At 41.5% G+C, this 27,172-nt stretch overlaps 1 protein-coding gene across 1 annotated transcript in view; it reads left to right on the top strand.

Moving 5' to 3' along the window:
• GREM1 (gremlin 1, DAN family BMP antagonist) overlaps positions 1 to 18,417 on the top strand; it is a 34,604-nt gene extending 16,187 nt beyond the window's left edge. The window contains exon 2 of the mRNA XM_075843380.1: positions 17,381 to 18,417. Within this exon, the coding sequence (XP_075699495.1) occupies positions 17,382 to 17,930 (549 nt within the window). The 5' untranslated portion in view covers position 17,381 and the 3' untranslated portion in view covers positions 17,931 to 18,417. The remainder of the gene's footprint in view (positions 1 to 17,380) is intronic.
• Positions 18,418 to 27,172: the final 8,755 nt, after the last annotated feature.

Consider the following 27,172-nt stretch of genomic DNA (forward strand, 5'->3'; position numbering starts at 1 on the left):
TGCTATAGACTATAATGGTGTTTTTATTTTTTTAGTTTTTTTTTTTTAAAGTAGTTGCGACTGCGGGATGCCGATGTATCCCAAACCTACACATGTACTTTATTTTATGGGCACAATCGTGTATATGCCGACAGTACACCACAAAAGAGTTGTGAAGTTAGCATAAAATGTAATATTTTGTGTCCATTGTCTTTTATTAGTGTCCATTCTTTTTGTGAGACTTGCTTCCAATTCTATATAGGTTCGGTTTGGTCAGTCCATTATCTTGAAAACCAGCAGTATCTTTGTTTGATAGGTAGATCTTGATCTTCACAGCAGGGTCATTATCTTTATGTAGATTTATTTTTAATTTTTATAGAGGGTATTGAAATTTGTAGGGTGAGTACTTGATTCTATTTTCATTGCCAAGCAGCTGTACACAAGCCTGATATCACCATATGTAATGCCAGTTGTTGGCTACTGCGGTATGAAGCACATGTGGAGCGCTGGAAGCGTGTTCTTTGGAGTGATGGGTTTACAATTCACTATCTGGCAAACCTGTAATGTTTGAAGTTTAAGTAGGAAAATTGTGACCTGACCGTGGTCTGCTTTCTGTATTTGCTGCAAGCATTTATACAGGTGAGAATGTGCTAGAAAATTTAATGTGACTGTAATTATAGGGTGTTCAATAAAACCCAATTTATGCAAGTGAGACCTCTAGTAGATTCAATCCAATGTTTGAGTTACAGGGTCCTGGCTTGCTTTATTATAAATACTGTACATAGCAGGGGTAACCTACATAATGGTGCCACCTGTACCTATTCCCCATGGTCACACCCATGAAGGGTAGAGCATATGGTAGTGCCAGCACAGAATTACTCATGTCAAAATTTCCTTTTTTGTGAAAACCACATCAGAGCAGTTACTGCTGGTACTTGTGTCCATACAAATTGATTACAATAGTGTTACCCATGCCAATGTACCAGTTACAGTGCCCATTTAACATAAGACTTCTCTCTTCTGACCCTGCACTACTAATTTTACAGGAATCTACAAGCAGCAGCCACTTCATTGCAGCTTTCCTTTCCTATGCCAAGTACTGGAGTAGACCATTCGGCCACTGATGACCACATGTGTTGGGTTTTCGGAAGGTGCAATGAATTCAGGACTGTTTCCCTGAACCCTGTAAACACGTCTACCATGGCGTTGGGTAGTCTGAAGCTGCAGGTGGCTCACTATCTACATTGTGGCCACCCCGGTTATATAATGTAGTATTAGAACATTTAACGTTTGGGAAAGGAAGCGTTCGAATGAGGTCAGTCGTGCAAAGACACATTGTTAGGTTATCCTTGTAATTAATAAGGAGTTGTATATCAGGATTATAGTGGCGTCTAGACCAATACATTGTTACAGTACCCACTTCCTCGTGTTGCATTAGAAGATGACTTCACATCTCTACTATGTAACAAATTTAGGAATTTAAGTAAACACTATGCTCATTATCTAGGATTTTCTGAAGGTCAATCAAAGGCTTTTCATTAAAGGAAACCTAGCAATTGTGGGATGTAAAAATATGTGTAAGATGAGACATATGGTTATGCATCAATGTGTTTATTTCTGTTTATCATTTTTCTAGGTTAGTATTGGGTCAGTGTTTTACCTGCCGTCAAAGGTCCTCACACGAAGTCAACATTAAGTCGATTTGGAAGTTGATCAAACCAATTAGTTTCCCAATGGAAAGTCACTCAAGTAAGACTGTGTTCACACAATTGTGGCAAAACCACAATGTGCAGACTCCGTCTTAAAGGAGCTGTCCGGGATTGAAAAAATAAATTACTTAGAGCAGAAATGTTGATTTTAGAAAAATATAAAAACACAAACACACAATACTAATTCCCCTCTTGTGGTCCCCGCCAGTTTTTGCGGACCTGCTGGCATGTATGGTCATTGCTGAGGCTGCAGCGGTCATGTGCATAAACGTCATGGCTGCAAGGAAGTAAACAAATGCCCTTCGCTAAATCAGAGGGGGTTTGAACAGATTTTTTATTTATTTTTTTAAATTAGACCTGCCCCATATATCAGCTGGACCATTGGTTTAAATAATTTTTTTCTCCCACTTGTGATTCTAGTTGCCTGGGCGTTTGTAGGCTTTAATAAGGATTTGTCATTGGAACCACATTTTCTCTAGAAAAAGGACAGCCTCCTAGCAACAGTTAACGGTTAGGCTGGATTCACACGAGCACATTACGTCCGTAATGGACGGACGTATTTCGGCCGCAAGTCCCTGACCGAACACACTGCAGGGAGCCGGGCTCCTAGCATCATAGTTATGTACGATGCTAGGAGTCCCTGCCTCGCTGCCGGACAACTGTCCCGTACTGAAAACATGATTACAGTACGGGACAGTTGTCCCACAGCGAGGCAGTGACTCCTAGCGTCGTACATAACTATGATGCTAGGAGCCCGGCTCCCTGCAGTGTGTTCGGTCCGGGACTTGCGGCCGAAATACGTCCATCCATTACGGACGTAATATGCTCGTGTGAATCTAGCCTTACAGGAGACTAGCCTCCTAAGGGTACGTTCCCACATTGCGGTGGCAGCATGCAGACGACACCATGTCCATTTGTGGTGGCTAATGGTTGCACGTTTTTGCCGGTAACACTGTGGTATTACTGGCAATTGCGTGGCCTTTAGCCATCGCCTGTGAACGTGGTTTATGCTGCATGTGGCTGCCGCAACTTACCATAAATGCCGTCTGAAAAGTGAATGCATTAGTGCATGCAATCACTGCTTCGGGTGAAGTTCTAGCTGAGGCAGGGCTTTTCCTTAGAATTTTTTTTGAAGGCAATGGCTTATCCATTCACAAGCGATATTAGAGTTGGATGCCGGAAAGCACCAAAACTATTGTAAGTTCTATACATAAGTGCGTTTGCTGGTAAATGAGCGCAGTCTCAGGTTGTTTAACGTATATCTAACCTTTCAGGTGACTTTTCAGAATAAGCTGTCATGTTTGTGCATGAACAATATTTCTGGCTATTATGACTTGCAGTCTTTTTTTTAAAAAAAAATTCATTTATTTTTTGTAATTGTTTTGCACTCTGCAGGCTCTCTAAGGGTATGTTCACATGCAGTGGTTTCAGACGTAATTTGGGCGTTTTACGCCTGAAAAAACGTCCTTAATACGCCTACAAACATCTGCCCATTGCTTTCAATGGGTTTTACGGTGTTCTGTTCCCACTAGCCTTAATTTTACGTGTCGCTTTCAAAATCTGGCTCGTCAAAAGTAGTGCAGGACACTTCTTGGGACGTTTTTGGAGCCGTTTTTCATAGACTCGGCCGCAAAAAATGCTGCGAAAAACGCGAGTTGCTCAAAAAACGTCTGAAAATCAGGAGCTGTTTTCCCTTGAAAATAGCTCCCTATTTTCAGACGTTTTTTGTTAAGCGTGTGAACATACCCGAATTCTCAGTTGTATCAAAGCTAGTGGGCGTAGCCCATCGGCTATTATGTCTTTTATGCTCTGCACAAAGGGATAGAAGTGAATCATGATCTCCTATCTAATATATATATATATATATATATATATATATATATATATATATATCTATCTATCTATCTACACACACTGCACCACACCACACCACAACAGAAAGACATTATATAGCTGAGAATCCAGCACGGGGTGTGATATAGCAGTAAGGTTATTTTCTCCAATGAACCACCTTCTGACTGTTTGAGACATCTGGAAGAATGATTGTCTGGAGAAGAAAAGGTGAACGCTACAATAAGTTCTGTGTCATGCCAACAGTAAAGCATCTGGAGACCATTCATGTGTGGGGTTGCTTGTCATCCATGGGAGTGGGCTCACTCATAAGTTTGCCTAAGAACACTTCCATGAATAAAGAATGGTCTCTAAACATTATCCAGGAGCAATTTGGTGATGAACAATGCTTTTTCTAGCATGATGGAGCACCATGTAACAAGTCAAAAGTGATAACTAAGTGGCTCGATTAACAAAACATTGACATTTTGGGTCCAGGGCCAGGAAACTATCTAGATCTCAATTTCATTGAGAACCTGTGGTCAATCCCCAAAAAGCGGGTGGACAAACAAAAACACAGAAATTGAGAAACTCCAAGAACTGATAAGGCAAGAATGGGTTGCTATCAGTCCGGATTTGGCCCAGAAGCGGATATCCAGGATGCCAGGGAGAATTGCAGAACTCTTGAAAAAGAAGGGTCAACACCGTAAATATGTGTTTGCATAAACTTAAAAACTTATGAAATGCTTATAATTGTACTTCAGTATACCATAGAAACATCTGACTAAAAAAATCTAATCACTGAAGCACCAAACTTTGTAAAAACCAACATTTGTGTCAGTCTCAAAAATTTTGGCCAGGACTGTAAGCAGTTAGAAAGAGGGGGGTGAACAATGGTTGTCATGGCAGCCTGGTGGCCTATTGAAGGCCCCAGATCTGCCATCTTAGTGCTCCTATATTAACCACAGTTAGGGTACGTCCACACTGCCTATTTTCGGCCATTTTTCAGGGCGTAAATGCCCGAAAAATCCAAAGCAGAAAACAGCGTTCAGTTCTGACGGGGCGTTTTTCGCTGCTTTTATTACACGTAAAAAAACGGCCACGAAAACGAAGTGCAGGACACTTCTTGGGACATTTTTGGAGCCATTTTCCATAGACTCTATTGAAAAAAGCTGAAAAAAACCGCAGCGAAAATCGCGAGTGGCACAAAAAAACTTCTGAAAATCAGGAGCTGTTTTCCCTTGAAAACAGCTCCGTATTTTCAGACGTTTTTGCTTACTGCGTGTGAACATACCCTTAGGCTTAATAGGAGCCGGTAAAAAAAATATTATAACTACAAGTATGGAAGTGTATTATACCAGCGATCAAATGATTGCTTGTTCAAGTCCCAAGGGAGACTTAAAGTTAAACACTGTTCCCATTTTTCCCGTAAAGTGATATAAAAAAAAAACTTAATTGGTATCGCAATGTCTCTGTAAAAGTCTCAACTATTACAGTATAAATTTAGTTAAGTCCTCACACAGCTCAATTGACAGAATCAATGTTCACTCAGCCTATTTTCAGACGTAATTCGGGCGTTTTTGCGACGTTTTTTCCGTAGACAATGCAGGTTTCTTTTTGTATCATTTTTATACACATCCTTTTTGCTATTTTAGGATTTTTATTCATAAAGTTTGAAAATAATAGTAAAAAAATAAGCTTTTTTACGTTTCAGCTATTTTTTTTTTTTGGTAATAACATAGTTTTACCCTAAAATAGACCTTTCATTTGTGATCGTCATTGTCTACCGTAAATTTTTATATATTACATGTCTATATTAGGGTAATTGGGTCAGCGCTAGCGTTACAACAATGATTGGCGGGAGGGGAAAGTTTTTTTGGGATGCGTATTTTATGTGTATTATTCATTTTTTTTTTTTGCACTTTACTTTTTTTTTTTTTTTATTACTATGGTCTGTCCCTCAAAGGTCAAAAAAGACCTTTGGGGAACTTTTATATATTTTTTTTCTTTCTTTTACACCATAATTTCCACTGTAATTGGATCTGCACAGCAGCCCCAGTTAGGGTATGTTCACACGGCAGCGTCCGTAACGGCTGAAATTACGGAGCTGTTTTCAGGAGAAAACAGCTTCGTAATTTCAGCCGTCATGGCATGTTGAGGCGCTATTTCGCTGCGTCCACTACGGACGTAAATGGAGCTGTTTTTCCATGGAGTCTATGGAAAACGACTCCATTTAACGTCTGAAGAAGTGACCGGCACTTCTTTGACGCGTGCGTCTATTTACGCCCTGCCTTTTGACAGCGGGGCGTAAAAAAAATGACCGTCGGAACAGAACATTCAAATGAATGGGCAGATGTTTGCCGACGCTATCGAGCCGCATTTTCGGACGTAAATCGAGGCGGAAAACGCCCGAATTACGTCCGTAAATAAGCCGTGTGAACATTTCCTGAGGGTATGTTCACACATAGTGTTTTTAGACGTTTTTTGGGCCGTAAACTTCCCGAAGAATGGCTGAAAAATCGGAAGCAGAATGCCTACAAACATCTGCCCATTGATTTCAATGGGAAATACGGCATTCTGTTCCAATGAGGCGTTTTTCAAAACCTGCGAAAAAGAAGTGCATGTAATTTCTTGATCCGTTTTTCATTGACTCTATAGAAAAACAGCTCCAAAACTGTCCGTCAAAAAACACGAGTTGCTAAAAAAAAACGGCGGAAAATCAGGAGCTGTTTTCCCTTGAAAACCGCTCTGTATTTTCAGACGTTTTTCATTTTGTGCGTGCACATACCCTAAGTTATGAACATAGATGTGATCGGTAATATCTCGATCCTGCGTGTCAAAGTTCATAACTTAGATGTGATCGATAACAGGTGGATCCCGAGTGTGAGAGACACGCAGGACTTGCTGACACTAAACCCGTTAGTCCAGCTGACCTGTCAGATTTAGGGTATGTTCACACGGCGGGGGTCCGTAACGGCTGAAATTACGGGGATGTTTCAGCCTGAAAACATCCCCGTAATTTCAGCCGTACCGGCATGTGCAGGCGCTTGAACGCCGCGTCAATTACGGCCGTAATTAGCGCTGCTATTCATTGGAGTCAATGAATAGCGGCTCCAATTACGGCCAAAAGAAGTGACAGGTCACTTCTTCTACGCGGGCGTCAATTTACGCGCCGTCATTTGACAGCGGCGCGTAAATATACGCCTCGTGTGAACAGACAAACGTCTGCCCATTGCTTTCAATGGGCAGATGTTTGTCAGCGCTATTGAGGCGCTATTTTCGGGCGTAATTCGGGGCAAAAACGCCCGATTTACGTCCGTAAATAGGCCGTGTGAACATACCCTTAGGCCTCATGCACACGACCGTGTTCGGTCCGTGATATACGGTCCGCATGTCGGCCGCTTGTCCCGGACCGTACAAAGTACAGGGAGCCGGGCTCCTAGCATCATACTTATCTATGACGCTAGGTGTCACTGCCTATCCACGTAACTACTGTCACACACTAAAACATGATTACAGTACGGGACAGTAGTTCCGCGGACAGGCAGTGACCCCTATCGTCATAGATAAGTGTGATGCTAGGAGCCCGACTCCCTGCACTGTGTTCGGTCCGGGACATGCAGCCGACATGCGGACCGTATATCACGGACCGAACACGGTCGTGTGCATGGGGCCTTAGGTCTCAGCGCAAAATACAGCTGCAGGAAACAAAGCAGCCGTATCTGAAGGTGAAAAAAAAATTCACACAACTGGGCTGTAAATCGACAGGGTTTAAGGGTATGTGCACACGAGGGCGTCCGTTACGGCTGAAAATACGGGGATGTTTCAGCCTGAAAACCTCCCCGTAATTTCAGCCGTACTGGCATGTGCAGGCGCTTGAACGCCGCGTCAATTACGGGCGTAATTAGCGCTGCTATTCATTGGAGTCAATGAATAACGGCTCCAATTACGGCCAAAGAAGTGACAGGTCACTTCTTTGACGCGGGCGTCTAGTTACGCGCCGTCATTTGACAGCGGCGCGTAAATATACGCCTCGTGTGAACAGACAAACGTCTGCCCATTGCTTTCAATGGGCAGATGTTTGTCAGCGCTATTGAGGCGCTATTTTCAGACGTAATTCGGGGCAAAAACGCCCGAATTACGTCCGTAAATAGGCCGTGTGAACATACCCTTACACTGTTTCGGAAAGACTAGTGGGGAGGAGGTTGAATAGGAGTGAGGAGGTTGAAACCTTGTGGGTGGAATTACAAAGAGGTAAACACTGAAAAAATTACTTTTGGTGTAATCTATAGACCCCCCCAATATAACTGAGGAGATGGAAGGTCAGCTATATAAACAGATGGAGCGGGCTGCACAGGCTGGTGCTGTAGTGATAATGGGAGATTTTAATTACCGGGATATTAATTGGTGTCTTGGTTCGGTTTCAACTGCAAAGGGGAGACATTTCCTCAACCTGTGCAGGAAAATTTTATGGGCCAGTTTGTGAAAGACCCGAATAGAGGTGAAGCTCTGTTGGATCTAGTCATTTCTAATAATGCAGAGCTTGTTGGGAATGTCAATGTTCGTGAAAACCTCGGTGACCGTGATCACAATATAGTTACATTTTACCTATACTGTAAAGAACAAACACAGGCTGGGAGGGCAAAACACTTAATTTTAAGAAGGCCAATTTCTCCAGGATGAGGGCTGCAATTCAGGACATAGACTTTGAAGAACTAATGTCAAATAATGGGACAAATGATAAATGGGAGATCTTAAAATCTACTTTGGGTAATTCTAGTGCAAAATTTATTCCTATAAGTCACAAGTATAAACGACAAATTAAACACCACATGGCTTACACCTTCTGTAAAAAGGGAATTTGAAAAATAAAAATCTGAGGCTATACAGTGAAGGAAATAAGTATTTGTTCCCTTGCTGATTTTGTAAGTTTGCCCACTGTCAAAGACATGAACAGTCCAGAATTTTTAGTTAATTTTACCAGTGAGAGATAGATTATATTTAAAAAAAGAAAAACAGAAAATCACAGTCATAATTATATATATTTATTTGCATTGTGCACAGAGAAATAAGTATTTGATCCCCTACCAATCATTAAGAGTTCAGCCTCCTCCAGACCAGTTACACGCTCAAAATCAACTTGGTGCCTGCATTAAAGACAGCTGTCTTAAATGGTCACCTGTATAAAAGACTCCTGTCCACAGACTCAATTAATCAGTCTGACTCTAACCTCTACAACATGGGCAAGACCAAAGAGCTTTCTAAGGATGTCAGGGACAAGATCATAGACCTGCACAAGGCTGGAATGGGCTACAAAACCATAAGTAAGACGCTGGGTGAGAAGGAGACAACTTTTGGTGCAATAGTAAGAAAATGGAAGACATACAAAATGACTGTCAATCGACATCGATCTGGGGCTCCATGCAAAATCTCACCTCGTGGGGTATCCTTGATCCTGAGGAAGGTGAGAGCTCAGCCGAAAACTACACGAGGGGAACTTGTTAATGATCTCAAGGCAGCTGGGACCACAGTCGCCAAGAAAACCATTGGTAACACATTACGCCGTAATGGATTAAAATCCTGCAGTGCCCGCAAGGTCCCCCTGCTCAAGAAGGCACATGTACAGGCCCGTCTGAAGTTTGCAAATGAACATCTGGATGATTCTGAGAGTGATTGGGAGAATGTGCTGTGGTCAGATGAGACCAAAATTGAGCTCTTTGGCATTAACTCAACTCGCCGTGTTTGGAGGAAGAGAAATGCTGACGCAAAGAACACCGTCCCCACTGTCAAGCATGGAGGTGGAAACATTATGTTTTGGGGGTGTTTCTCTGCTAAGGGCACAGGACTACTTCACCGCATCAATGGGAGAATGGATGGAGCCATGTACCGTCAAATCCTGAGTGACAACCTCCTTCCCTCCACCAGGACATTAAAAATGGCTCGTGGCTGGGTCTTCCAGCACGACAATGACCCGAAACATACAGCCAAGGCAACAAAGGAGTGGCTCAAAAAAGAAGCACATTAAGGTAATGGAGTGGCCTAGCCAGACCTTAATCCCATCGAAAACTTACGGAGGGAGCTGAAGATCCGAGTTGCCAAGTGACAGCCTCGAAATCTTAATCACTTACAGATGATCTGCAAAGAGGAGTGGGCCAAAATTCCATCTAACGTGTGCAAACCACATCATCAACTACAAAAAAACGACTGACTGCTGTGCTTGCCAACAAGGGTTTTGCCACCAAGTATTAAGTCTTGTTTGCCAAAGGGATCAAATACTTATTTCTCTGTGCACAATGCAAATAAATATATATAATTTTGACAATGTGATTTCCTGTTTTTTTTATATATAATCTATCTCTCACTGGTAAAATTAACCTAGCCTAAAAATTCTAGACTGTTCATGTCTTTGACAGTGGGCAAACTTACAAAATCAGCAAGGGATCAAATACTTATTTCCTTCACTGTAGCTGTAGCCTTTGATGAATTATAAAGAACTTAATAAAATCTGTAAAAAGGTAATAAAATCAACAAAAATACAAAATGAAAGGCAGGTGGTCAAGGATAGTAAAACCAATCCCCCAAAAATTCTTCAAGTATGTAAATGCAAAAAAAGCCAAGGTCTGAACATGTAGGACCCCTACATAGTGGTAATGGGAAGTGGTCACAGGGGATCAAGAGAAGGCAGGGTTACTAAATGGGTTCTTTAACTCTGTATATACAACAGAAGAAAGAACAGCAGATGTAGCCGATGCCAGTGCTGTTAATATATCAGTTGATATACTGAATTGGATGCATGTAGATATGGTCCAAGCGAAGTTAAATAAAAAAAATGTACACAAGGCCCCAGGACCAGATGGGATACACCCTAGAGTTCTTAAGGAGCTTAGTTCAGTTATTTCTGTCCCCCCTCTTCATAATATTTAGAGATTCTCTAGTGGAAAGGGATTGGCGCAGGGAAAATGTGGTGCCTATTTTCAAAAAGGGCCCTAGGTCTTCCCTGGGTAATTATACATAGATCAGTAAGCTTAACATCCATTGTGGGGGAAATGTTCGAGGCGCTATTGAGGGACTATAAACAGGATTATGTGACAAAAAATAGTAAAACCGTGCGGGCTGTCACTTAGTATTATAAGGAGAGAAGTTGTCAAACCAACCTGATTTGTTTTTATGAAGAGGTGAGAAAAAGCCTAGACAGAGGGGCCACTGTGGATATAGCGTTTTTGGACTTTGAAAAGGCATTTGACACTGTCCCTCATAGACGTCTAATGGGTAAATTAAGGACTATAGGTTTAGAAATTATAGTTTGTAATTGGATTGAGAATTGTCTCAAGGACCGTATCCAGAGAGTTGTGGTCAATGATTCCTACTCTGAATGGTCCCCGGTTATAAGTGGTGTACCATAGGGTTCAGTGCTGGGACCACTATTATTAAACTTATTTATTAATGATCTAGAGGATGGGATTAATAGCACTATTTCTATTTTTGCAGATGACACCAAGCTATGTAATATAGTTCAGTCTAAGGAAGATGTTTGTGAATTGCAAGCGGATTTAAACAAACTAAGTGTTTGGGCGTCCACTTGGCAAATGAGGTTTAATGTAGATAAATGTAAAGTTATGCACCTGGGTACCAACAACCTGCATGCATCATATGTCCTAGGGGGAGCAACACTGCGGGAGTCACTTGTTGAGAAGGATCTGGGTGTACTTGTAAATCATAAACTAAATAACATCATGCAATGTCAATCAGCTGCTTCAAAGGCCAGAAAGATATTGTCGTGTATTAAAAGAGGCATGGACTCGCGGGACAGGGATGTAATATTACCACTTTACAAAGCATTAGTGAGGCCTCATCTAGAATATGCAGTTCAGTTCTGGGCTCCAGTTCATAGAAAGGATGCCCTGGAGTTAGAAAAAATACAAAGAAGAGCAACGAAGAGGCATGGAGAATCTAAGTTATGAGGAAAGATTAAAATAATTAAACCTTAAAGAGTCTCTGTCACCAGATTTTGCAACCCCGATCTGCTATTGCAGCAGATCGGCGCTGCAATGTAGATTACAGTAACGTTTTTATTTTTAAACGAGCATTTTTGGCCAAGTTATGACCATTTTTGTATTTATGCAAATGAGGCTTGCAAAAGTACAACTGGGCGTGTTGAAAAGTAAAAGTACAAGTGGGCGTGTATTATGTGCGTACATCGGGGCGTTTTTACTTCTTTTACTAGCTGGGCGTTCTGACGAGAAGTATCATCCACTTCTCTTCAGTACGCCCAGCTTCTGGCAGTGCAGACACACAGCGTGTTCTCGAGAGATCACGCTGTGACGTCACTCACAGGTCCTGCATCGTGTCGGACGAGCGAGGACACATCGGCACCAGAGGCTACAGTTGATTCTGCAGCAGCATCAGTGTTTGCAGGTAAGTAGCTACATCGATTTACCTGCAAACGCCGATGCTGCTGCAGAATCATCTGGTGCCGATTTGTCCTCGCTCGTCTGACACGATGCAGGACCTGTGAGTGACGTCACAGCGTGATCTCTCGAGAACACGCTGTCTTCACTGCCAGAAGCTGGGCGTTCTGAAGAGAAGTGGATGATACTTCTCGTCAGAACGCCCAGCTAGTAAAAGTAGTAAAAACGCCCAGATGTACGCACATAATACACACCCAGTTGTACTTTTACTTTTCAACACGCCCAGTTGTACTTTTGCAAGCCTCATTTGCATAAATACAAAAATGGTCATAACTTGGCCAAAAATGCTCGTTTTTACAAAATAAAAACGTTACTGTAATCTACATTGCAGTGCCTATCTGCTGCAATAGCAGATAGGGGTTGCAAAATCTGGTGACAGAGCCTCTTTAACCCCTTCCCGACATCCGCCGTATATATACGGCGCTGTCGGGAGGTGCTTCCCGCAAAGCGCCGTATATATACGGCGCAGTGATGGTGCGGGCTCAGGAGCAGAGCCGACACCATCACCGCGGGGTGACAGCTGTATTATACAGCTGGCACCCTCCTGTAACCAGGGCCGCCATCAGGAATTTCAGGGCCCCCTACAGCTAAATTTTCTGGGCCACCCTACCGTGGCACCGCCTGTTAACGGTACTCCGTCCAGCACTATATCATGGTACCCAGGGCCGCCATCAGGGGGGGTATTATGGGTACTGATGTGAGAGGCCCGGCCAAACCTAATTGAAAGGGGGGCCCGGCAACTGCCGCGACTTGCCTTTGGTAGAAAAAAAACAGGCCCCTGCAATGGGGCCCGTTTTTTTCACCAAAAGAATGTCGTGAGCTGCGGGCCCCCCTTTCAATTAGGTTTGGCCGGGCCTCTCACATCAGTACCCATAATACCCCCCCTGATGGCGGCCCTGGGTAGCATGGAGGTCGTCATGGGGGCCGTCAAACACTGCCGCCCGTGCGACCGATCGCGCGCACCCGCAAACTCCCGCGCATGCGCACCCGCGACCGCCTGAAACAGCGCACCGAATTTTGAGGCAGATTTTGACCTGCCCACACTATCTTGCCGCGTTTTTTGCCCGTGGCGATTGAGGACAGCAGACAAAAAACGCCGCGAAAAATGAATTTTCTGCCTCCCATTGATTTTGATGGCAGGTCAGAGGCGGAACCGCGGCAAGAAAGGACGTGCTGCTTTTTCTTTTTTCCGCGACTGGCTCCCATTGATTTCATATTAAATCAATGGGAGGCGGTTTTGGAAGTTGTTTGGTGCTGATTCTGACGCAGTGTCCGAGTCAATATCAAGGCCCAAAAACTCTGTGAACTGGGCCTTATTGTTAGGGCTTATTCAGACGAACGTGTAATACATCCGTGCAACGCGCGTGATTTTCACGCGCCTCGCACGGACCTATGTTACTCTATGGGGCCGTTCAGACTGTCAGTGATTTTCATGCAGCGTGTGTCCGTGTGTCCGCTGCGTAAAACTCACGACTTGTCCGATATTTGTGCATTGTTCGCGCATCACGCACCCATTGAAGTCAATGGGTACGTGAAAATCACGCCCAGCACTTCCGCAGCAGTATAAACTATGAATGAAAACAGAAAAGCACCACGTGCTACAAACAGAGTGTCATAATGATGGCGGCTGCGCGAAAATCACGCAGCCACGTATCATACGCTGCTGACACACGGAGCTGTTATGGACCTTTTGCATGCGCAAAACGCCACGTTTTTGCACACACAAAAAGCACACGCTTGTGTAAATCCGGCCTTAGGGTAGGAACACACTAGGCATGAACACTGCGGATTTTATGCAACACATTTTATTGTGGAAAACCCACAGCGTATCACAGTCGCAGCAGAGTGGATGAGATTTGAACAAATCTCATCCACACGCTGCAAAAAAAATGGACAGTCTGCACGACCCCATAGAGTAACATAGGTCCGTGCGAGGCGCGTGAAAATCACGCGCGTTGCACGGACGTATTACACGTTGGTCTGAATAAGCCCTAACAATAAGGCCCAGTTCAGAGTTTTTGGGCCTTGATATTGACTCGGACACTGCGTCAGAATCAGCACCAAACAACTTCCAAAACCGCCTCCCATTGATTTAATCTGAAATCAATGGGAGCCAGTCGCGGAAAAAAGAAAAAGCAGCACGTCCTTTCTTGCCGCGGTTCCGCCTCTGACCTCCCATCGAAATCAATGCGAGGCAGAAAATGAATTTTTCGCTGCGTTTTTTGTCTGCTGTCCTCAATCGCAGCGGGCAAAAAACGCGGCAAGATGAAAGAATAAAGTAACGTTAAAACCAAGCACACCATTGTTTTTCTTGTGAAATTCTCGATAAGTTTGATGTGTCACATGACCCTCTTCCCATTGAAAAAACTAAAGTTGAATACAAAATGGCCGACTTCAAAATGGCCGCCATGGTCAACACCCAGCTTGAAAAGTTTCCCCCCTCCCATATACTAATGTGCCACAAACAGGAAGTTAATATCACCAACCATTCCCATTTTATTTAGGTGTATCCATATAAATGGCCCACCCTGTATTTGCCCTAGCCATGGAACCATTGGCAGAGTTGATGCGCAATGATCCAAGTATTAAGGGTATTAGAGTTGGTCCTAGAGTCCACAAAATTGGTCTCTATGCCGATGATGTTCTTGCAATTACGGACACTCTACAATCCCTAATTTCGGTCCAGAAAGCTATTTTTGAGTTCGGTAGAGTATCGTACTATAAAGTTAACCCGGCTAAGTCTCAAATATTGAGTATAGGTATAGATCCCACCATTAAAGCTGCTTTAAGCGCAAAATTTCCCTATGAATGGAAAAAGGATCAGATTATATACATAGGAGTGTCTATTACTAGTCCTAGCTCAGCTCTCTTTATGAAGAATTATATTCCATTACTTGCTAAAGTCTCCAAATTATTGAAAAAATATTCAAAACCTTTGATGATTTCCTCGGCAGGTAAGATAGCTATAGTTAAAATGATGGTATTGCCTGTAATATTATGTTTCGTACAGTAATCATCCCGGTTCCGAATTCTTATCTTTCTAAACTTCAGAAATTACTTACGGATTTTATATGGGCTGGAAGGAAACAGAGAATACGACTTTCCACGATGGTCAGACCTTGGCTTTCTGGGGGGATGGTAGTTCCGGATATAAAAAACATTTTCATTCTACTGTTCTTACCCATTGGTGGCCGAGTAATTCGGATCTTAGATGGGTCGAGATTGAGAGGGCCATGGTGGGGTTTCCTCTTGTCTCCCTTTTGTCTATAAAAGGGTCTAAAGGCCCAGTATTGGGTAGACCTTTACTCTCTATTGTTGCTTCCATATCCTCCTGGAAATATCTTATTTCAGTTACGCCTGTGTCGGAGTGCATATCTCTGAAGTTACTTCCCCTTTGCTATCTATCTTCCTTCACGCCAGGAATTAATTTGGGGATTTGGGTAAAGGCTGGAATATGTGACATAGGGTCATTGTATGATGGAGCTGTACTAATACCTTTTTATAATTTGGTAGATAGTTACCACATTCCCAAACATGATCTGTTTAAATATTTTCAAATCCGCCATATTTTACAGTCAAGTTCTGTCGATTCCCCAGTTTTCCCTATTAGTGCACACAAGATATTTGTCTTAGCATCGTCAAAATCAAAAGGGATCTCTCTGCTTTATTCTGAAATTTCCCGATCTCAGTCACTAGTTAAAGAGGCTCTGTCACCAGATTTTGCAACCCCTATCTGCTATTGCAGCAGATCGCCGCTGCAATGTAGATTACAGTAACGTTTTTATTTTTAAAAAACGAGCATTTTTGGCCAAGTTATGGCCATTTTTGTATTTATGGTGGATACAGAAAGTTTAGGCTCGGTATAAAGTTTGAAAATTCTGCAATGACCATTCTTGCAGCCCCCTGTGACGGAAAGTTCAATCTATACATGTGTATGGGGTGGTTTCTGCAGCATGTGCATGGATTTGCAAACAGTTACAGGGATTTCTGCAACGTGTGAAAATGCGCTTATAATCCCAATGCCTTGTTATCCCATTCCTGTTTAGGGTAACAATGCAAAACTAGGCTTTTTATTTAAATCCTACGGAGTGTGTGGCCTTATGAAAGTAGAGGAATGTGTACACTGTTCCTGCTCCTAACGTTTCAGCCTCTGGTTTGAGTTCCTCTTTTACACTTTAGTATTTTCTAGAGATCTAAGGGAATTTTCTTTTTCCATATCTGTGCATTAAGGGTATGTTTGCCATCTTTTTCTTATTTACATTAAAGAAAGGTTGTTGAAGGATATAGACTGTGTTATATTCGGCTTTGAAGCCATATCTTGACAAAGGATCAGTCAGGACATAAAATTTAGTGCCATATGCAGAATTTGACTCTGGGAGTTTAAGAGTAATACAGAACTATTATAGACTTAGTGTAATTGTATAAATGGATCTAAAGATGCCTTTTTTCCTATTCTGTGATCTTAAAGTATTTAAAGTGACCCATGCTAGCTTTATTAGCCCGAAGATGCAGGAGGCCAATTATAAATTATTGGCACACGAGTGCAGATGTTCTATAATCTTCATGAAATTATTTAAAATGTACCAAACATATGTGGATATGATAAAAGATGGATAAGGATCGGTTTTAAAAAATTTTCTCATCCATACGATTCAGACCCTTCATGGAAGATGAACGTAATCCTTTATGCCTGTATATAGAAAGTTTTGCTAGTTATGAGGCATTAGTCCCAGTATTAGAAAATTATTGCATTTAATTCAGGAGGTTGTAATTCTATTATCAGAAAAAAACAAACTATAATATCCAACTATACCCTAAAGATTATTTAACAGAATTTTTAATTTTTAGGACATCTATATGATGACCTAATGGAGAGGTTAAAGAGTTAATCTTGTCCAATAGACAACACCAATTTGGAGTCTTGTAGGACATCTGCATTTCCTCCGATTAAGGGGGATGAGGCAAAATAAAGTGCACACTATATGTAAATTTTTGGAGCCCCTAAGGGGGCTCGTGTTTTGCCTCCATCCAGCTATTGCAGACTCGTTCAAAAGAGAATGGGGTTGTGCAGCTTATAGGAGCTGATGCATAACACACTTAGTACCTACCTGATGCTCTAAAACTAAGGGGTGTTAGGTGACCAATCTGCTGTACATGCGGAGGTTTTTAAGTTTTAACAAGGTTATTTACATTTCAGCAGCTTTGTCAATCACTGATATTACCTGTGGGGTAGACAACGTACAGAAACTTGCCACCCTTTTTCTACTGCATATTCTAGTGCTTCTGCAATTATTTTCCATTTTTTGTTTTGTTCGTGTATAATTGTTTAAAACATGTATTCTCGTGAAGAAATAGTAAATAAGACACTTTCTCTTTTTTCTCTCTCTGTTCTAGGATGAACCATTTGGTTTATGCACTGGGACCCATGCTCCTTCTCTTCGGACTCTTGGTGCCAAACATTGAAGGGAATAAAAAGGTTCGTGGATCTCAAGGAGCCATACCCCCTCCTGACAAAGGGCAGCCCAATGATTCTGAACAAGGCCAGGCAGGGCCAGGGAATCGGGGCAGAGGTAAAGGAAAAGGACAAGCTCTGGTAGCTGAGGAGGTGTTGGAGTCTAGTCAGGAAGCACTACATGTAACAGAAAGAAAGTATCTGAAGAGGGACTGGTGTAAGACACAGCCACTCAAGCAAACCATCCATGAAGAAGGATGCAACAAACGCACCATCCTCAACAGGTTCTGTTATGGGCAGTGCAATTCTTTCTACATTCCCCGACATATCCGCCGTGAGGAGGGATCCTTCCAGTCCTGCTCATTCTGTAAGCCTAAAAAATTCACTACCATGGTGGTTACACTCAACTGTCCTGAACTACAGCCACCCACAAAGAAGAAAAGAATAACACGTGTCAAACAGTGTCGCTGCATCTCGATAGATCTGGACTAGTATCAAATTGTCCAAGACGGAGATTAACCATCACATGACACATCCATACAGCTGGACTGCACCCACGCAGATGGTAGTGTCGTGTTCATCAAGTTATAATTCTTTTTTGGGATGTCAACCTACGTCTGAGCTACTTTTAGCCTTCCTAGGGTAACCCAACAAACATTCTACTCACCAAAGATGGACTGACTGCCCCAGTAAAGCACAAAGTGCACTCTTACTTGGAGTACAAAAAAAAAACCCTGAGTGCAAGTATCCAAGTATACAATGTGTATATATATTATTTATTCACACTTACATGTTTGTGATGCACATAAGAGGGTCAGTGGGATGGAGGTGTCTGTGTAACAATTTTATAACCTAAGTGGGAGATGAGTGAATGAATCCTGCACATGATCACAACAGAAGAACACACTTGGCTATCCAGTGACACTTGACCATTTTCACAACTTATTTAAGCATAGTTGCATCAAGTAAAATAAAAATCTAACTGGTTTAAGCTTTAAAGAAAAAAAGCAGTGTGTTTTTGTTTCATTATCCATCTAACCTTCAAATAAAAAAACCCTCAAACAACCACATGTATAGGAACCCAAAATGGCAACATTCTGTAAATAGTGTCAATTTTTACATTAGGGCAAGGCCAATAAGAGTAACTTCACATGTATAGTTGTTGTTTTTTTAAATTGCTGTCTTTTTAATTTTTTTATGTAATTGAGAAAACATAACTATGTTCTGTGTCTTAGGCTGTGACAAGACAGACTTTTTATAGTGAGTGACAAATCGCTGTAGATAGGAATGCATTAGGCTTGGGCTATTTATCTCACTGCAAAACAAAATAAAAATGGCTGTCCATAGGAAAGCATTGAGTATCTTAAATGGACATTAATTTTTGAAACCACTTATGCTTATCTAATAGTATACCTGATATAAAAAAAAATGTAAATTAACTTACTGTTAAATTGTAGTTGTTTCATCCATGCAAATTCTGTATGAAGTTACTGCCACTAGGTGTTTCCCTTCCTGTAATCCTGTCACGTTGTCGAGCAAAATAAGTCTCTAGTTATACAGCAGAATTGATGGATAGCAGAAAGTGGAGGTGTGTCTCTTCACTGCCTGCTTATACAAGTCTATGGAGAGGAGGGGGAGGGGCAGGAGCACAGAGAGACACAGATCTGTTGACTAAAAAAAGTCTATGGAGAGGTAGCAGGAGTAGAGTGAGAGGAGACACAGATGATCTGGTAAGATTCATATCTCACCTCAGTGCTGGATTTTTAGCTACACTGATAATTACTGCTGTATAATCTCCTCTATGCTGTTGCTGCTGCAGGATAATAATTAAAAGAAAAAAAAAAAAATATATATATATATATATATACACACACACGCACAATGCTTTCAAAAACAGAGGTGTTAAAAAAGAACTATCAATTAACAAAATGCAAAGTAAATGAACAGAAGAGAAATCTAAATCAAATCATAATTTGTTGTGACCACACTTTGCCTTCAAAACCGCATCAATTCTTCTAGGTACACTTGCACACAGATTTTGAAGGAACTCGGCAGGTAGGTTCTTCCAAACATCTTGGAGAACTAACCCCATATCTTCTGTGGATGTAGGCTTCCTTAAATCCTTCTGTCTCTTCATATAATCCCAGACAGACTCGATGATCTTAAGATCAGGGCTCTGTGGGGGCCATATAATTACTTCCAGGGCTCCTTGTTCTTCTTTACGCTGAAGATAGTTCTGAAGTAAGCATGATGTGTCTTTGATCTGCTGCATTAAGTTTCCTTGGCCGACCACTGCGTCTACGGTCCTCAATGTTGCCTGTTTCTTTGGGCTTCTCCAAAAGAGCTTGAACAGCACATCTTAAAACCCCAGTCTGCTTTGAAATCTTTACCTAGGAGTGACTTTACTGATGCAGTATAACTACCTTGTTGGTAGTATAACTATTTGTTGCTGTGCTCAGTCGTGCCATGGTGGACCTGTGACATGAAATGGTCTTCCACAACCTTACCTTTATAGCAGAGCTTGGCTGTTCCTCACCCAGTTTCAACCTATGTATGAAAATGACTATTCTAACCTGTTTGGTAAAATTGATTAAGCATACACTGGACTATAAGCCTACAAAATCCATTACTTTGTGCAAGTATACCTAGAAGAATTGCTGCTGTTTTGAAAGCAAAGAGTGGTCACACCAAATATTGATTTGATTTAGATTTCTCTTCTGTTTATACCCTTTGTTTTGTTTTTTTATCAATTAACAAAATGCAAACCTCTATTTTTTTTAAAGCATTTTTACTTTGCAGCTTTTTTCGAAAACTGCCTAAAACTTTTGCACTCTATTGTGTATATGTTACTATAAGCTGGTTCTGTATGTAATAACTAATTTCACTTTACCAATTGTATTAAAGAGGTTTACCCAGAATCAAAAATTAGATAATAGAAGAGGAGAATCCTGCTCAATGTGTGCAGTGTATAGAAGACATGATAGCAGTTTAACTCCGCTCGCTAGCTCAGAGAACTGACGATTAGAAAGAGCCTGCAGAGGGAAAAACTTCTAAAATAAAAAAAAATCAGAATATAATTCACACAATGGCTAGAAGTACTGTTATTCCTCATGTATACAAAAAAAAGATTATTCTGAAGATTCACATGGAAAGTTAGCTACCCTTTTAAAATCGCACCAGTAATGCAATTCGTTAGCTTATTTTTTGCTTAAGTATTTATCCCCCAAAAAAAATTATCGTTTAGTCCTAGTCTAATGCTTTCCTATGGACAGCGATTTATTTCTTACTACAAAACTAAAGTCTAGGTCTAGTCCCAGCCTTAATAATAGTGCTGTCACGTTCCTTTTTGATGCAGTTTTTTAAGCCAAAACTAGGCCCACATTAAGACACAACATTGCCATGTTTTCTCAAGTAACAAAACTGCACGTGTGAAGTTATCCTTCATTTTCATTATAAGAGATCTGTTTTTATATGTGGCAAAGTTTAATGCTGCAGTAGAAAAATAGAGTAACTCGCGCTGGAAGTGTTAGGGCATGACCACACGTGGCGGATTTCCTCCGCAACTGTCCGCATCAATGCCGCACAGAATCTGCGTTGCAGATTCTGCTGCGGATCTGCACAAAATGTGCAGTAAATTGATGCGGACTAGCTGCTGCGGACTGCGGTAAAAGTACTTCCCTTCTCCCTATCAGTGCAGGATAGAGAGAAGGGACAGCACTTTCCCTTGTGAAAGTCAAAGAAATTCATACTTACCGCCCGTTGTCTTGGTGACGCGTCCCTCCTTCGGCATCCAGGCCGATCTCCCTGGATGACGCGGCAGTCCATGTGACCGCTGCAGCCTGTTATTAGCCTGTGATTGGGTGCAGCCAATTCAAAGTTTTTCCATAGTAAATTTAAAATTTTTTTTTTTTTAGAGATTTTAATATCTCAAATATTCTAATAATTTTAATATTTAAAATATTTTCTATTTTTAATTTACTATGGAGAAACTTTGGATTTATTTCTGGTAATCCCACCACACCCAGAGAGAAGGTGAACCGGTGAGATCCAGGAGAACCAGACAAACTGTTTTAATCCCATATGGGAGTGTAGAGACTTGGGATTTCCCTCTATCTCCACCACAGCCAGAAGAGAACGTGAAACAGTGAGGTCCAGGAGAACCAGACAAGCTGTTTTTCCCTTATGGGATAGTGTAAGTACTAAGCGCTGACTTTATATCTGGCTAATTGCATAAAACTACTATACTATCAGGCGCGGGTCTTTCCCCCTTTTTTTTAATGCTGCAGACCTAGTGATATCATATATCCTTCCACTATGGACATCTGTTCAAAAATAACAGATGGAAGTGTAAAATCCTTCCAGAGTACACATTTCTGGTGCACAAAGTGAGGGCGATTTAAAAAAAAAATTAAAATAGGTATGCCAAGTTAAGTGAAGAAAATGTTTTATTGCCATCAAAGCAGAATTGAATGCTTTTGAGAGGATTTGGCACTCCCTCATTAAGGCCTTATTATCCAATACTAGTGTCTGACCTCACTATAATTCTCTAGTGGCTGGAATGGGCAAAAATCCCCTAAACCATGTTCCAACATCTTGTGGAAAGCCCCAGTATTAATGTTTTATGATTTTTGAAGATTTGTAACGCACACATTTATGATGTGTGGGCATCCATATAATTTGGCATTGTGTATCTAAAGAAAAACAAAAAAGTGTCCCAGCTAACATCTAATATAGAAGTGAAAATAAATTGGTATTATGTCATTACAAAGGGCCTATAATGTACCGCTGAAGGCAGTGATTTTTCTTTTGTGTACTCAAGAAAAAAAAAAAAAATTCTACAACATTACTCTCATAATACGGCATGAAATGCAGCATCCCTAGAAGCATTGCTGTCTTTATTTCACCTAGAGAGCAAAAACAATCTCACGAAATATGGCCAGGTGAACAAACTCTAAAGTTGTATGCACCCTGTATATCTTGTAAGGCTGTGTTCACACGTTCAAATATGGCAAATATCGACCTGTATTTGACAAAGAATCTGTCGCATATATCTAAGGCTGACACTCTGATGTCTGCTGTGGACCTGCACAAGGAGTAGCCCCATTGTCGCTCCGTGACTCCAGTCCTTTTCCTGCGCTGCCGACATATTGGTGGTAGGTGAGGTGGGAGGTGGCCCGACTGTCCCCTGTAGTGTGACCCCCCCCCCTCCCTGTAGAGAGTGCCCCACACATCCCACTTTTGACAGCACTACACGCCCCCTCCCTGCAGATAGCTCCATTGGGGCTCCTTCCAGGACCATAATCCCCAGCCAGAGCGCTGCCAACGCACTGGCCTGGGATTCCTCTGCTATAGATAGCGCCCCACACAGCCCACCCTGTTGACAGTGATACACACCGACTCCATGTAGGTTGCTCAATTGGGGCTCCCTCCTCGACCGGAATCCCAGGCCAGAACAATGCCTGAGATTCTGGCCAGGGATTCCACTCCTAGAGGAAGCCCCTGACATCACTGTCCATATATGGACAGCGATGACAGGGTTCCGCCAGCAGAGGAATTCCTGGCCAGTAAGTCAGCAATGCTCTGGCTGGGGATTCCGATCTAGGAGGGAGCCCCAATGCAGCTACCTACATGGAGGGGGTGTGGAGCGCTGTCAACAGGGTGGTGTGTGTTTGTAAACCTAGCGCTATTATGTAGTATTGTTATAGTAATTCAAATAACTAATTGATTAACAATAATTTTCCCCACACCCCAAAAACATACCAATAGGGAATTTAGATTGTGAGCCTCAATGGGGACAGTAAGGACCTCTGTACAGTGCTGCATAATATGTTGGCGCTATATAAGTAACAGAAATAAATAATAATTTTGTATTGCATCAAATTTAAGAGTAATGCGGCCCATTTACTCACCCAACTTTGAGACCCCTGCCCTAAAGGATATACAATAAATATATCCCCAGATATAGGTAAGCTTCTGAACAAGATGTAGTCATTTTAATGGCCTCTCTCAAGCCCAACCAGATGTTGGTTTGTCTTTGATCTGAACAACACGTCAGACTTTAGACAATAAGATTAGTTTACAATTTATTGTGCCTTTGATTCCTGCACACTGATGAGTTTTAAATTTGTTGCCCAGCACGGCGGCCGCATGAGGAGGGACCACAGAGGGGAAAGAAAAAAACCCGGAGAGTGTGTCAAGTGTCCGATTTCAAAGTTTATTTTAATCGATCGCCTTTCTAGTACCATCTGTTTCTCACCTTTTGTGGCTTTATAACAGTAAACGATACGTTCTGAGTGGACACCTCCGGAGGACTATATATTGGTATAGTCCAGAAGTCCATCTTAGCCATTAAATATTAACTTGTCTTTTTGCATGGATTCACAACTTAATTAAACCTCCCAAGTCATAGGTTTCGGACAGCACAACTCGGCCTCTAACCTCATTTCCTTCTACATCCGTTCTCAACAAAGGTCTTTGTCTCACTTAAAATTAGAACTGAAGATGCAAGTCTACAACACTGTAAAGAATAATGTAGAAATCCATAAGCTTACCTGGTTTCTGTGTGTCAGACTCCCAGACTGATCGCACTCCCATCATTGTTGTATTCCAGGTTCCATCACAGGCTGCTTATTAAAAGAATAATTTAGTGAACTGCTAAAAATGTATGGAATGGAGTAGCTGAGTATTTTGAGCCTCCCTCAGTTGTGGAACTTATAATTAAGGTTCAGTTTAGTCATTTACATTTCATCAATATTTGTTAGAAAGACATTCAGTCCATCAGTATATACTATATCATACTACTAGCAAACTAAATTAGATCAATCATAAGAAAAAAATGGATTTCAACATCTAAATCTCCAATCTTGGCCGTTTAACTCCTTGGATGCCACAGTCAATAGCGATGGTGACATCTAAGGCGTTTGACAGAGGGAGCTCCTTCTGCCACCTCCGCTATGCGATCGCAGGATGCCGATGGGTTTCATGGCAGCTGGGGGCCTAACAAAGGCCCCCAGGTCTGCCATGTGTAAGTATATTTCCTGTTAGTGGTACACTGACTGGCAACAATACACTAAAATACAGTACTATTGCAGTGTATTATTGCAGTGTATTATTGAAGCGATCAAAAAGATTGCAGAGTCAAGTCCCCTAGTAGTGAAAAGATGTAATTAGTTTTGAAAGTATAACTTAGCCTTTTCATATAGAAAAAAAATTTGGTTTTGCATTGGCGCATTTTGAGAGCTGTAAGGCTGGATTCACACGAGCATGTTCGGTCCGTAAAGGACGGAACGTATTTCGGCCACAAGTCCCGGACCGAACACACTGCACGGAGCCGGGCTCCTAGCATTATAGTTATGTACGATGCTAGGAGTCCCTGCCTCGCTGCAGGACAACTGTCCCGTACTGTAATCATGTTTTCAGTACGGGACAGTAGTTCCACGGAGAGGCAGGAACTCCTAGCGTCGTACATAACTATGATGCTAGGAGCCCGGCTCCCTGCAGTGTGTTCGGTCCAGGACTTGTGGCCGAAATACATTCCGTCCTTTATGGACCGAACATGACCATGTGAATCCAGCCTTACATTTTTTTTTATAGTTTTCAGTTATTATGCAAAACTAGTGAAATATACACATCTGGTATCGGCATAAACTTAACAAGCGGTAGAATAAAGTTAAAATGTTATCCCGTATGAAGAGCGGCGTGAAAATAATAAACAAATGGAATTGCTGTTTTTTTTTCTCCCCTCCAAAAATAAATAAGTGCATAATTTAAGATTTGCAAAAATTGCTACAAAATCAGAAAATTCACCACGATGTGTGAACACAGCCTAAGTTTTTTTGAAAGAAAAATCCTGTGCTCCGAGAGAGGAATCATTTGCATAAATATTATACAGTATGCAAATAATATTATGGGACCACACTGGTTCTTTGCCATTTCTGTGTTACAATTTGATTAGGGTTCATTGACAGAATGATCCCATAATGTCTGAGCTGAGCAATAAAAAAAAAAACATTCTTATGGTTTTACAAGAAATGGATTTAGCAATATTTAAACCATCAGCGGTCTAAACGGTACCTAACTTCCCTCCCAATCCTTAGATGTCTTCCTACTTTTGTGATGAAGCAGTATAGAGAGTAAATTTAGAGCCTCATAAAAATAAATAGCGTGAAACAGCAGACACGAGACGGTTCTTATTAAAAGGGACGCTCTGCATATTTACATCTGTGCACCATAAATACTGTGATATTTTTTCAAGTTAAAAATCATAAGTGTTATGTCAACTAGAGGTTTACAAAGAACAGCAAAAGTCTTCTCTCCAAGTGACATCACCAGATTCACAATGCATCACATCCCAGACAAAAAGCAGCCAATCAATTAACCTTTCCAAATGGAGCGATCAATGTTAACAGGCAAAGACTAGACTGGGACACAAGTTTCCAAATGAAATTTATTAATAACGAATATGGATTCCTTCATTTCTGCAGAGTTCTTTAGGATTTCCAGCATATAGACACAGTGTTATCTCTAGTTTCTTTACAAAAATTCACTTAAAATGTAAACAATATTCTAAAAAAGGAAAATATAGACATTGCCTACTATTTACATGTATCACACCATCTTAAAAAATAAAAATAACAAAAATACTTTTTGGTTCTAGTGTAAGAACTATAACCGAGAAAAAAACTTTAGCGATTCTTCACAGGCACACATAATACATTTATATATTTAACATACAGTAGTGTTAAAAAAATATATATAGCAGTCCAACATCATTAACCTGATAAATCAATGTTTTTGGTATAAGTGATATTTTTACATAGCAAATAATAAGTAGTAGAAAAAAAAACAGAGCCAACAACTAGGACATGCATTCCACTCATTCTGAGTAATTGAACCAATATTCTAAAGGGGCTTGTTCAAAATAATAGCAGTGAGGGGTTAAATTGGTGAAGTCGGCTTATTTTCGGCTGTTTTTCTGGCCGTAAACGTCCGAAAAATCGAAAGCAGAACTCCAACCATTTGCCCATTGATTTCAATGGGAAAAACGGCGTTCTGTTCTGACGGGACGTTTTTTTTACGCGGCCGTTATGAAAAACAGCCGCATTAAAAAAAATGCCCGTGTGAACATACCCTAACAGGTGTCAATTTTGGCCCTTATTTAAAGGGAACCTGTCACCAGCATTTCACCTATTAAACCAGGTATACCTGGTGGTAGTGGGTGAAAAATAATTTCTATATAACCTATAATTATCTTCTTAGTCGGCTCCGTAGCTTTAGTATTTAGTTTTTTAGTGTTCCCACACCGTATGCTAATGAGCATAAAACAGTCATATCTTCGTTTGAAAAGAGTCATGTCTTCAGTCCTCCTTACTTTTGATGGACAGCTCCTCAACTTCCCTCAGCACACAAAATCCTGCGCTTGTGCATTGGGATCCTCTTCTGGTGTGTGCGCACAATGGGACACCGGATTATTAAATTAACCCCTTAGCGCACCAGGACGCACCGGTACGTCCTGCATTGAAGTGCTTTAAGGCACAGGGACGTACCGGCGCGTCCTGGCTAAAAAATGTCATCCTGTCAAAGGACAAGGTGACAGAACTGTGCCGTCAACTGTTTATGAAAGTTGACCGGCACAGTAAGACGGCAGGGGACCATTCACAGCGGTCTCCTGCCGGCGATCGCTGTGATTGGTCAGTCAAAGCAGACTGACCAATCACAGCTCCATGACGTGTGTA

This window comes from Rhinoderma darwinii, chromosome 12, assembly GCF_050947455.1.
Source record: "Rhinoderma darwinii isolate aRhiDar2 chromosome 12, aRhiDar2.hap1, whole genome shotgun sequence".
NCBI classification, from domain to species: domain Eukaryota; kingdom Metazoa; phylum Chordata; class Amphibia; order Anura; family Rhinodermatidae; genus Rhinoderma; species Rhinoderma darwinii.